The sequence below is a fragment of the Arabidopsis lyrata genome (genome assembly GCF_000004255.2).
Source record: "Arabidopsis lyrata subsp. lyrata unplaced genomic scaffold ARALYscaffold_7, whole genome shotgun sequence".
NCBI classification, from domain to species: domain Eukaryota; kingdom Viridiplantae; phylum Streptophyta; class Magnoliopsida; order Brassicales; family Brassicaceae; genus Arabidopsis; species Arabidopsis lyrata.
In genome coordinates this window covers 10,174,519-10,186,605 of record NW_003302549.1, presented here as the reverse complement: position 1 = coordinate 10,186,605, position 12,087 = coordinate 10,174,519, and the positions used below count along the sequence as shown (strand labels likewise).

At 39.1% G+C, this 12,087-nt stretch overlaps 1 protein-coding gene across 5 annotated transcripts; it reads left to right on the top strand.

Moving 5' to 3' along the window:
* The first annotated feature begins 568 nt into the window (after positions 1 to 568).
* Positions 569 to 11,376, top strand: LOC9306056 (disease resistance protein LAZ5). 5 transcript variants are annotated; one of them, XM_021018634.1, is made up of 9 exons: positions 4,897 to 4,997; positions 5,077 to 5,123; positions 5,508 to 5,662; positions 6,248 to 7,136; positions 7,325 to 8,393; positions 8,516 to 8,827; positions 8,917 to 9,978; positions 10,064 to 10,767; positions 10,850 to 11,376. In XM_021018634.1, the coding sequence occupies exons 4-8, from the start codon at positions 6,649 to 6,651 to the stop codon at positions 10,751 to 10,753; spliced, it is 3,621 nt and encodes a 1,206-aa protein (XP_020874293.1). In that variant the 5' UTR covers positions 4,897 to 4,997; positions 5,077 to 5,123; positions 5,508 to 5,662; positions 6,248 to 6,648; the 3' UTR covers positions 10,754 to 10,767; positions 10,850 to 11,376. The 5 variants fall into 5 exon arrangements, with proteins under 5 accessions (XP_020874295.1, XP_002869985.2, XP_020874293.1 ...); XM_021018636.1 differs by lacking the exons at positions 6,248 to 7,136; positions 7,325 to 8,393; positions 8,516 to 8,827; ... (1 more) ...; positions 10,064 to 10,767; positions 10,850 to 11,376 and adding exons at positions 569 to 1,120; positions 1,197 to 1,281; positions 1,613 to 2,612; ... (1 more) ...; positions 3,973 to 4,269; positions 5,854 to 6,186 and having other exon boundaries at positions 4,376 to 5,123; positions 5,508 to 5,648; XM_002869939.2 differs by lacking the exons at positions 6,248 to 7,136; positions 7,325 to 8,393; positions 8,516 to 8,827; ... (1 more) ...; positions 10,064 to 10,767; positions 10,850 to 11,376 and adding exons at positions 569 to 1,120; positions 1,197 to 1,281; positions 1,613 to 2,612; ... (1 more) ...; positions 3,973 to 4,269; positions 5,854 to 6,186 and having other exon boundaries at positions 4,376 to 5,123.
* The last annotated feature ends 711 nt before the right edge of the window (positions 11,377 to 12,087 follow it).

The following is a 12,087-nucleotide window of genomic DNA, read 5'->3' as shown; positions in this document are numbered from 1 at the left end:
AATTTATGGTGTATGCAGTATTAATTAAGTGGACGTTTAATCTGTTAGATTATGTACTATTGTGGAGACGGTATACACAATGTTTACAGAGTTTGTCTATTAAAAACCTTTGGTTAATTTGATTAACATTTCACAACATACCTTACAAGAATTAGAAATTGGACTCGAAATGAGAGGATATTGTTGTATGATTTGAAGGATCGCCGGTTGGATTGTTTTCTTTGGAGCATTACCCTCCACAAGGATTGTTTTCTTAATATTTCACAACATAACTCTACGACATATTCGGTTGTTTGACTAACATTTCATAATATACCTAAGAAGAATTCGAAATATGGAATGTTACACCATTTTCATTCTTTTCTTTTTAAGAAAGCTGACTATGATCCCATATGGAAGAACAATCGTGAAACGCCGTTTTATTAAAAAAATGTTTTGCCAAAATTTGAAACTGAAATTAAGAACTGAAGACGTGACCTCTTCAAGAATATGCGAATATTCTACCACTTAATAATATACATCTTCACCAACGATTAATCACTGATTTTGTCCTGGAGTGGTGTGAAATGTTTTGGCTGATAGGTGTCCATTTGCATCTCTTGTTTTTAATAACCTCGATCGTTTTTTGATTTTTAAGTAACAGGAGAAACAAAATTTCTAGTAAAAAATTGACCACATGGATAAAATTATGGCTCGTATGGAGAAATCGACGGATGGTCGGAGAAGAGATATGACTTCTGTACGGAGACTAGAGAGACGAGACGAGGCGAAGAATATTGACTATGACGCAGAGTTTTCTTCTAGAAGTTGCTCACTTGTTATCGGAAGAGAGGAGGGAGAAATGGATCGGATTTTCAAGTCCCTTGGGGTTTCTGGTCCCGAAGATTTGAGTATTTCTTTTGATTCGTGGGAGGCTTGCAAGACGCGAGATTTTGAGCTTGATAAGCATAAGGTTCGGAGTGAAGCGTGTCATGGTGGTGTTACTGTTGATTTAATGGATCCGGACACTACTGAGCTGAAAAAGACCGACTCGATTGATGCATCGACGAGTGTGAGAAAGAGTTGGGCAAGGGGTTCGTCCTTGTCGAGTAAGACCGACTTGGTTGATAGGATCAAGCAGGTTCGTTCACATATTTCATTTCATTGCTTCGCTATACCTTGATATTGTGGTATATTTTGACATCTGATATTTGCAGGATATTGTTGTGAGATTGTTGAATCTACGGTCTGTTGATGCCAATGAAAAATATGAGGTCCTTCGTAAGATTTTCAAGCTCCCAGGTAACTTTTTACTTGATCACTGATTCTCGATAGATAAATTATGTTTCTGATCTAGTCTAGTTCCCTTTCTGGTTCTATGGAATGCTTGGATGATGGGGCCATTCTGGCATAGGCGTTTCTTTGTTTTTAAAAGACAAATTGCTGTGTTTGCTTGCTTGTTCCTCAACTTTACTGGTGCAATGAGCTTTTAGTTATTCAAGAGTAGAATGGTTTAATTGGTCATAAGTAATTCCTTGCCTCCTGGATATTTTGAAATTTCTAATCTGTACAATACCAGGGTAACTCAATTCATAATTCTGATTTGCCTTTCTTGTATTGTTTCCTTGTTTAGGTGTCTCTTCTGTAATCGTGGATGATTCTGAGGATATTATCGTCACTGGGACAGTGGATCCCATTACTATACGGAAAGAGCTTAAACAGCACAGACCTTTACTAGTGCTGTCTCGGCCCATGAGGAGTGACGAATCAGATGAAGAAGGCGGTAGTGAGCAATTGGATGGGGAGCTTCTTTCTTCTATGGAAGAAGTATACAGTGACGAGACGCTTTCAGAATTATGGACTGGGGCTCCTTCCGCGAGTTCAAATTCATGGGATTCGGATTCAGGAAACGACATGACAATCCTTGCAAGCAAAATCACAACAACAGCTCTAAACAATGACTGGGACTCCTTCCGTGAGTTTCTGAACAACCGCTTGGCTCCGTTGACTATCTCATGCGCCAAAGACGTCATTGATTTTCTTCGCATGCGGCAGACTTCTGGCATGGAGGCTGTCGAGGCTCTCGCTGGTTACCTCAAGGCCATGTGTGAGGCGCATGGCATCAGACCAATGGACAATCCTTTTCGCAGCCTAGCTGTGACATCATACCTAAAGTCAGCAAGTGAGATGACTAGAGAAAAAGAATGCATATTAGTCTTCTCGTGCAATGAAAACCATGATGTAGACGAGACATCTTTTATCGAAGCCATTTCAAAAGAGTTACACAAGCGAGAGGTCACCCCGTTGATGTATAATCTACTGAGCAGAGAGAACCTGGATGAAAAGATGCTATACAGATCTAGTGTTGGTATTATGATACTTTCACATAGTTATGCTTGTTCTAGACAGGCTCTTGATCATCTGGTGGAAATCATGGAGCATGGGAAAGCAAGAAACCTTGTAATTATTCCTATATATTTTAAGGCAACACTTTCAGACATTTGTGGGTTGGAAGGCAGGTTTGAACCAATTTATCTGCAGTATATGGATTCTGCCCAGCTAAGCAGAGTTCAGAAATGGAAAGCGGCTATGGCTGAAATAGCGTCCATCGATGGACATGAATGGGAAAAAGAGTAAATCTACATCTCTCAGTTATCCTTTTTATGTTTTGGCCCAAAAAAAAGTTATCCTTTTTGTGTTTGTACAATGTGGCATCTGTTCCTCTTGAAACTTTTCTAGGAAACATCCAAAGTGCTTATTAACATTTTCTAATATTCGGAGGAGTGTTTCTCATCTGTATGGTGTTAATTCGGTACATTTTTTCTGTGTTCTGTTCGCAGGAAGCAGGTTTTGCTTGCCGAGGAAGTTGTAAGAGACGCATGCTTAAACCTATATTCGAAAAACAGCAAGAATCTGATTAGCATCTTAGCATTTTTAAATCACTCCCAGCCTTCAGGCGTGGAAATTGTGGGACTCTGGGGTATGGCTGGAATAGGTAAGACATCCATTGCCAGAGAAATTTTTGGAATATTAGCTCCGAAATATGATTTTTGTTACTTTCTGCAAGACTTTTATCTTATGAGTCAAAAGAAAGGGCTGAGACAAATGCGTGATGATTTCTTCTCTAAAGTATTCAGGGAAGAAAAACTAAGTATAAGTGCTTATGATATAAAACCGAGTTTCATGAGGGATTGGTTCCACAAGAAAACGATTCTTCTTGTTCTCGATGACGTGAGCGATGCCAGAGATGCAGAAGCTGTAGTTGGAGGGTTTGGCTGGTTTTCTCAGGGACACAGAATCATCTTAACTTCTAGGAGAAAACAAGTTCTTGTACAGTGTAAGGTTACAGAGTCATACAAGATCCAAAAGTTATGCGAGTTTGAATCGTTACGTCTCTGCAAACAATATTTAAATGAAGAAAGTGGGGTCATCTTGGAGCTGATGAGCTGCAGTAGTGGCATTCCATTGGCTCTCAAAGTTTTGGGTTTCTCTTTATCAAAGCAGCACATAAACAATTTGAAGGAACATCTCCATAGCTTGCGGAAAAATCCTCCAACTCAGATTCAGGAAGCATTTCGGAGATGCTTTGATGGCCTAGATGAAAACGAAAAGAACATATTTTTGGACCTCGCGTGTTTTTTCAGTGGGGAGGACATAGATCATGTGGTGAAATTACTTGATGCTTGTGGGTTTTTTACATATTTGGGAATCTGTGATCTCATTGACGAGTCTCTCATTAGCCTTTTGGACAATAGGATAGAGATCCCTATTCCTTTTCAAGACATTGGTCGATTTATTGTTCATGAAGAAGACGAGGATCCTTGCGAACGTAGCAGATTGTGGGACTCTAATGACATCGCTGATGTTTTGAGAAACAATTCAGTAAGTTGACAAATGTTTAGTTTTTTTTATCACCCCAGGTAATTTCATAATTATTCTTTCTTTAGCTGTAAAATGCTGATGTTACCGTACTTATGTGATTGTCTTTGTCAGGGAACTGAAGCCATTGAGGGCATCTTCCTGGATGCGTCTGACTTGACCTGTGAGTTGAGTCCTACTGTGTTTGGTAAGATGTATAATCTTAGATTGCTGAAGTTCTATTGTTCCACCTCTGAGAATGAGTGTAAGCTAAATCTACCTCAAGGCCTCGACACTTTGCCTGATGAACTAAGGCTACTTCACTGGGAGAACTACCCTCTGGAATACTTGCCTCATAAATTTAATCCTGAGAACCTTGTAGAGATACACATGCCTTATAGCAACATGGAGAAGTTATGGGAAGGAAAGAAAGTAAGTGTTGACACTATGGTGTTTTAAGCTGCTTACATGAATTTATAAGCTTGCATCTGATGACTCATCTTGATTATTCATGTTTGGTTATTCATTTTGTAAACAGAATCTTGAGAAGCTAAAGAATATCAAATTGAGTCACTCCAGAAAGTTAACTGATATCCTGATGTTATCAGAAGCCCTGAACCTTGAACATATTGATCTCGAAGGGTGTACAAGTCTGATTGATGTTAGCACATCTATTCGCCATCTTGGGAAGCTTGTTTCCTTGAATATGAAAGACTGTTCCCGTTTGCAAACTCTGCCGTCCATGGTCAATTTAACATCTCTCAAGCGCCTTAATTTTTCTGGCTGCTCAGAGCTTGATGAGATCCAGGATTTTGCACCAAACCTGGAAGAGTTATATCTAGCTGGGACTGCAATTAGAGAAATTCCATTGTCAATCGAGAATCTCACTGAACTTGTTACGCTAGATCTGGAGAACTGCAGAAGGCTTCAGAAACTGCCAATGGGAATAAGTAGCCTGAAATCTATTGTTGAGCTTAAGCTGTCTGGCTGCACAAGTCTTCAGAGCTTTCCAAAACTCAAGGCATTAGATCGTGGTATCATCTTAGTTTGACAAAGAGAACCATGGGAGAATTTGATTTCGGACTCTTAATCAGAGAGTGCTTGTACCATGATCTTCAACTGCGGTTTTACATCCATCAATTCGACTCTGCCAACCGCTGGTGACATACACTTAGACTTTTCATTTAAGGTTTCAGTCTTCAGCTGGAAATAATAAGGATAACATAAAAAAAAACGCAGAAAACCCACCTCTCAAGCCCGGTTCTATTCAACACCATGGTGTACAGGTTAGTCGTCTTATATTTTCGAATTTATCTTGTTATTTTGTAATTATTCTGTGTTCTGAAATAATTGGTGGCTCAGTTTGTTAATGCTACTCTTAGTTTCTATAGTTGCGAGATTGTTTCTCTCTTACATCCCTCAGATGTGAAACCTGATATACGCATGTTCTCACTCTGCTATCTTTAGATTTCTTTTCATTTTATTTGCAGTCTTTAGATTTTTCCAGTATAGTTGCAGTCCATGCTAATATATTATGTCGATGCTGAAGTAAATACTTGCACTCCATTCTATTACGGCAGTGGCTTAATATTGCTCAAGATGTTGGACTACATAGATACGAACAGTAGTTTCCAATGCTGTCCTTTAAAATTGTTCACTGTGTTGTGCAGGTTTTGGAAAATTTCAACACAAGGACATGCCAAATAGTTCTGGGGACTTGAAGATATGTGTGTGCTTATATATTTAAATCTGGAAACCCTTTTATACCCTCGGATCAGTATATATCATTAGCCGCCGCATGGTTTAATCTGGTATTCAACTTCTGGTTAGTTGCACTTTATTTGATAGTGTGTTGGTCCATACTAAATGATATGTATCACCTCTTAGCTTTCTTATTTGATTATAAGGCAAATTAGAGGCATTCTGTTGAAGTCACCAACTTGATTTTGTGATAAAGATATTGCTTAGTGTTAGTATTGACCTTTTATGTGGCTAAATATGTGATCTATGTTTCAGATTAGAAGTTCATCACATCTGAACACTTGTCAGATTCAGATAACTTCACTTGCAAGGGCTCGGACACCTGGTATAAACATTACGGTGTTTGAATATGCCTCAGATAGGAATCTCTGTTATAGCTTAGGAAATTCACTGTTTATGTTAATGTGTAGATTATTTCTTCCATGTTGTGTCCTATGTAAGGACATTTTATCCCATAAATAAGGCTACTGGGTCTCCAAAGCTTTGTAAATGATACATGTGTGGCTTCTTATTGTTTGTAATGTTCCACTGTAAATAATATTGGTCTGAGAATCGTCTTTGTGGATTGCAATGACAAACTGTTGCTTATATGTTTGACTACTCACCTATATTACCTTGCTGCTTACATGCCCGTGATCCTTGTTGACAGGTCACTCAAAATTCGCATTCGCATATCTCTTAAGCATTTCTACGAACGGTGATCAGCTCTGCAGAGCACGAATTTTCTTACACAGACTTTCTTTTTGATGTGGGTTTTCTCGAATGTGTCCGTTGTTGTGCGAATGAAATGAAGAGAAACTCGAAAAGAAAAAGTTTAATATACCTCTGCGTTCATCGGATAAACAATACAGCAAATGGTTCCAATTGCTAAAGTTACTATCTAAATGAGATAGTTTGAAAAGTCAACAGAGGGGTGCTAAAGGTGGATATTGCAAAAGATTCTTCGTGGGAAGACTCGTTGTTCAACGCCTCAAAGTCTTCGTCTCTTCCATTTCACTTCCAAAGGAGGGAACACTTTCCAAACAGCTGCATCATCGCTGCCATCTTTTAATGGCTTCTCCTTCTTCTTCATTGTCGTTGGATCCCTGTAAGCGCCAGTTTGACGTGTTTGTGAGTTTCAGAGGTGCGGACACGCGTAATTCCTTCACCTCTTATCTTGTTCAGTTCCTGCAGCGGAAAGGTATTGATACTTTCTTCGATGGGAAACTCCGGCGAGGCAAGGACATCTCTGTTGTCTTTGACAGGATCGAGCAATCGAAAATGTCGATCGTCGTCTTCTCAGAGAACTACGCCAACTCCACCTGGTGCTTGGAGGAGCTCTGGAAGATAATACAGTGCAGGGAGAAGTTTGGCCATGGGGTCTTACCTGTCTTCTACAAAGTCAGGAAATCTGATGTGGAGAATCAGAAAGGGACTTTTGGAGTTCCCTTCCTGAGCCCTAAGGAGAGTTTCAAGGGAGATGGGCAAAAAGTTGGGGCATGGAAGGAAGCTCTGAAGATTGCTTCCAATATCCTGGGCTATGTACTTCCTGAAGAAAGGTATGTACTAGTAAAACCAACGTTGACTTTCTTTATTGTTCTTATGATGAATTGACGTCTTCTACATTCTACAATAGAAAATGAACAAGAAGTCTTCCACTGGTCTGTTTTGTTTGCAGCTACCACTTGTTCAGTTTCCTTAAAGTCCGTGCTGTAAAATTCTAATTTGGATGAACTTTTGTGTGCAGGCCAGAGAGTGAATTTGTTGAAAAAATAGCCAAGGAAACATTCAGGATGCTGAATGATTTGTCTCCATGTGAACTCAGTGGTTTCCCGGGGATCGAATCACGTTCAAAGGAACTGGAGGAGTTATTGATGTTTGATAACAAAAATTGTATCCGTACCATTGGGGTTCTCGGGATGACTGGAATTGGCAAGACGACTGTTGCTGATAGTGTTTATAAACGAAATTACCGTCAGTTTGATGGATATTGTTTCCTTGAAGACATTGAAAATGAGTCAAAGCGGCATGGATTGCATCATTTGCATCAAAAACTCCTCTGTAAATTATTGGATGAAGAAAATGTGGATATCAGAGCACATGGAAGATTAAAAGACTTTCTTCGGAACAAGAAGTTGTTTATTGTGCTGGACAATGTGACCGAAGAAAATCAGATAGAAGTTCTCATCGGAGAGCAGGAGATGTACCGGAAAGGAAGCAGGATTGTTATAACAACTAGAGACAAGAAACTGCTGCAGAACAATGCGGATGCAATATACGTTGTTCCCAGACTAAATGACAGGGAAGCTATGGAGCTTTTCTGCCTAGATGCATTTTCTGACAAACTCTACCCAACAGAAGAATTTCTGGATCTATCAAACAATTTTGTTTATTATGCGAAAGGGCACCCTTTAGCCTTGAAGTTGTTAGGTTCAGGTCTACGTCAGAAGGAAAGAACATACTGGGTGGAAAAATGGGAGAGATTAATGGTAATGCCAGACAAGGAGATTCAGAAAGTGCTAAAAATGAGTTATGAAGCACTGGATGATGAACAGAAAAGCATATTTCTTGACATAGCATGTTTTTTCAGATCAGAAAAAGCAGATTTGGTTTCGAGCATCTTGAAATCAGACCATGTTATGAGAGAACTTGAAGATAAGTGCTTGGTAACCAAATCTTATAATCGTCTTGAGATGCATGATCTAATGCATGCAATGGGGAAGGAAATTGGATATGAATCATCCATCAAAAGGGCAGGCAAACGTAGCAGGTTGTGGAACCACAAAGATATTCGCAATGTGCTGGAGCAGAAAACGGTGAGTTACTTGCTTCATTAATTCTCCATTGATTTTCTGTAGTACATCATATCTTCACTTGGTGTCGTTCTTTAGTATTGTGGTTTGTTAATTGTTCCTCAATTTTTTGATCTTTCTACTAGGGAACTGAATGTGTTAGAGGCATCTTCTTTAACATGTCTAATGTCGAAAGGATCAAGCTAAGTCCTGACGTTTTCATGAGGATGTCGAATCTCAAATTCCTGAAGTTCCACAATTCTCATTGTTCCCAGTGGTGTGATAACGACCATAAAATTCAATTCTCTAAAGAGCTTGATCATTTTCCGGATGAGCTTGTGTACCTTCATTGGCAGGGGTACCCTTACGAATATCTACCATCAGAATTCAATCCAGAGGAACTTGTTGATCTTAGTCTACGCTATAGCTACATCAAACAACTGTGGGAAGATGATAAGGTGCATCCTCGGCTGTATATAAATTTTCTTATCTAAAAAGAGTATTCTTTAGCTTCTTTCTGCTGATTGGTTTTATAATCATTGTTTAGGTGCCACAGAAAACGGAAAATTTAAGATGGGTCGACCTCAGTCAGTCAAAAGACTTGCGGAGTTTATCAGGTTTGTCCAAGGCTAAAAATCTTGAAAGATTGGACCTCGAAGGCTGTACGAGTTTGGTTCTGTTGGGCTCATCAATCGAAAAGATGAACAAACTTATTTACCTGAACCTCAGAGACTGCACAAGCCTTGAGAGTCTTCCAGAGGGAATCAATTTAAAATCTCTGAAGACTCTGATCCTCAGTGGCTGCTCAAACCTTCAAGAGTTTCAAATTATATCAGACAATATTGAATCTCTTTATTTGGAAGGCTCAGCAATTGAACAAGTTGTTGAACACATCGAGAGTCTTCGCAACCTTATATTGCTGAATCTCAAGAATTGTCGCAGGTTAAAGTATCTTCCCAACGATCTTTACAAGCTGAAATCTCTTCAAGAACTGATTCTCTCTGGCTGTTCAGCGTTGGAGAGTCTTCCACCAATCAAAGAGGAGATGGAATGCTTAGAGATTTTGCTTATGGATGGAACGTCCATCAAACAGACACCTGAAACGATTTGTTTGAGTAACCTCAAGATGTTTTCGTTTTGTGGATCTAGCATCGAAGATTCCACAGGGTTGGTATTGTTACCTTTCTCAGGCAGCTTTTGCTTATCAGACCTCTATCTCACGAACTGCAATATCTACAAATTGCCAGACAACTTTATCTCCCTACACTCTCTACGGTGTCTATGCTTAAGCAGAAACAATATTGAGACCCTACCTGAAAGCATTAAGAAACTTCATTGCCTGTTGTTGCTTGACCTGAAACATTGTCGCAGGCTCAACTCTCTTCCAGTGCTTCCATCTAGTCTACACTATGTAGATGCTCACGGGTGTGTTTCTCTGGAAAAAGTCGCAGAACCAGTGACACTTCCCCTAGTAACTGATAGGATGCATACTACATTCATTTTCACGAATTGCTTCAAGCTAAACCGAGCTGAGCAGGAAGCTATTGTAGCTCAGGCCCAACTCAAGAGTCAGTTACTGGCAAGGACATCTCTCCAGCATAACAATAAGGTCCATCTCACTTTCACTCTAATGTTATGGTGATACTTCGATCGTAGCTAATTTCTTAAATGGTTTTCTTTGTAACCCATTGCAGGGACTAGTTCTAGAACCTCTGGTTGCTGTTTGTTTTCCAGGAAGTGAGATACCCTCATGGTTCAGCCATCAGAGGATGGGATCTTTGATAGAAACCGACCTGCTTCCACACTGGTGTAACAAAAAATTTATTGGAGCGTCCCTCGCTGTTGTTGTCACCTTCAGTGATAATGAAGGTCATCATGCCAACCGTTTATCTGTAAGATGCAAGTGCAAATTCAAAAATCAAAACGGCCAGTCTATCAGCTTTAGTTTCTGTCTTGGTGGATGGAACGAGTCATGTGGATCATCTTGCCATGAACCACGGAAACTTGGATCTGACCATGTGTTTATCAGTTATAACAACTGTAATGTGCCAGTCTTCGAATGGAGGGAAAAGAGTAATGAGGGTACTAGATGTCATCCCACTAGTGCCTCATTCGAATTCTATCTTACCGATGAAACTGAAAGGAAACTAGAATGCTGCAAGGTGATAAGGTGTGGTATGAGTTTGTTATATGCTCCAGATGAAAATGACCGTAGTTTCCAGGGAATACGGGTTACAGACACTGTTGAGCGTACATCTAGTGAGCTTCTTGTGACCATTCGAGGTCAGTCCCACTCACGGATTGAAGAAAGAAGAAATGGCAAAGTAAGAGATGAAATCCTGGATATGAGTGTTTCCTACATGATAGGAGGTTCCGGGTCTTGAAAAGAAAACGAAAGGTAGAATGCTTATTGTACTTTATTGTTTTTGAACTTCTCTTAGTAGCTTTCATATATTAAAACACAATTTACATTGACATAGGAACTTAAAGATGTTGCATTGCTTTTCGGACCCTTTGGTGTGTCGATGGTGACTTCTATCAACTTAATTTGGCTGCAGCTTGACTTTGAGCTTATCCTTGAATGTGACTGGTTCGTTGCCATTTGAAGCTGATTGATGAAATCGTCACTATCTCACTTCCAAAGACAAAAAAGGGATCATGGTCTGTACTCTCTGTTTCTCCTTTGACATCACGTGTATATTGCTCAGTTGCTAGATTTTGGTGGAACAACTGGTCCAAAATTCTCCATGGTTTGATAAGGTGTTTTTCAAACTAGTGCTCTGGAGATTGAAGTTGAAGGGCAATATGAAGAAAGTTGATGGAGGAAGTTCCAGGAGAGATCAAATTTCTTGGGTGATAGGGAGATTTATGGGCTAAATGATGTGTTCTGTATGAAAATAAACCTGTGCTTTATAGATGATTTGATGTGTTTGGCGTCTTTGGCCTTGTTGTGATACTATGTTATGAACTATTACCAAAATTTCATCTTTGTTTTTGGTTTGTTAGGGGAAAACTCCTCGTATATATATCTTTGATCAGTTTTGTGAACGCAAGTTCCAATAAAAAAGCTTCTAGGAACTTCATTGACTTATGCTTTCCGAAATCCAAACATGGATGATGAAAGAAATTGATAATCTGAAAACCAAGTTAAAAGCTCCTAATTAAACCTTCATGATTCAATTATATGATTTGTTTTTTTGTTTTTGTTTTTCTTGTTTATATAACTAGGATGTGGAATGAGTTTACAGAGATAGTTTGATTATTTTTTTTGGTGAATGAGATAGTTTGATTATTTATCTAGTCTAATCCAATTTTCAGAACAATATCAAAATCACGATTTCGCATAATTGTATTATTGGCAAATAACTGTGCAATCGTCCGTCATTCTACAAAATGTCAAAATCATAACATTAAACGATACTTTTAGTGCAATATTCTTGATAAGGTGGTTGTCGGATATAAGACGTTGACAAAGAAAAAAAAATGATTGCAAATTAAACTTTAACGATACAAACTGAAGTAATCATCAAAATGTAAATCAAACAACATACAGCACAAGAAAAGACAAGAAAAGAACGACAATTTCCGTTTGTAATAATTCTTTAATTGCACATGGAATAAACAGAATGATTAGACAGCATACGCCGTAGGAGGGTAAGGTTGAGCTCCAGCATTGTAACCTTGATTGGCTTGTGGTGCGGTCGGGTAAGCAGTTGGC

Excerpts from the sequence above, each read along its gene's own strand:
- LOC9306056 (XM_021018634.1), top strand. The coding sequence starts at position 6,649 with ATGGCTTCTCCTTCTTCTTCATTGTCGTTGGATCCCTGTAAGCGCCAG. Across the intron at positions 8,394-8,515 it reads ATGTGCTGGAGCAGAAAACG|GGAACTGAATGTGTTAGAGG; the intron begins GTGAGTTACTTG and ends TCTTTCTACTAG. Across the intron at positions 9,979-10,063 it reads CTCTCCAGCATAACAATAAG|GGACTAGTTCTAGAACCTCT; the intron begins GTCCATCTCACT and ends AACCCATTGCAG.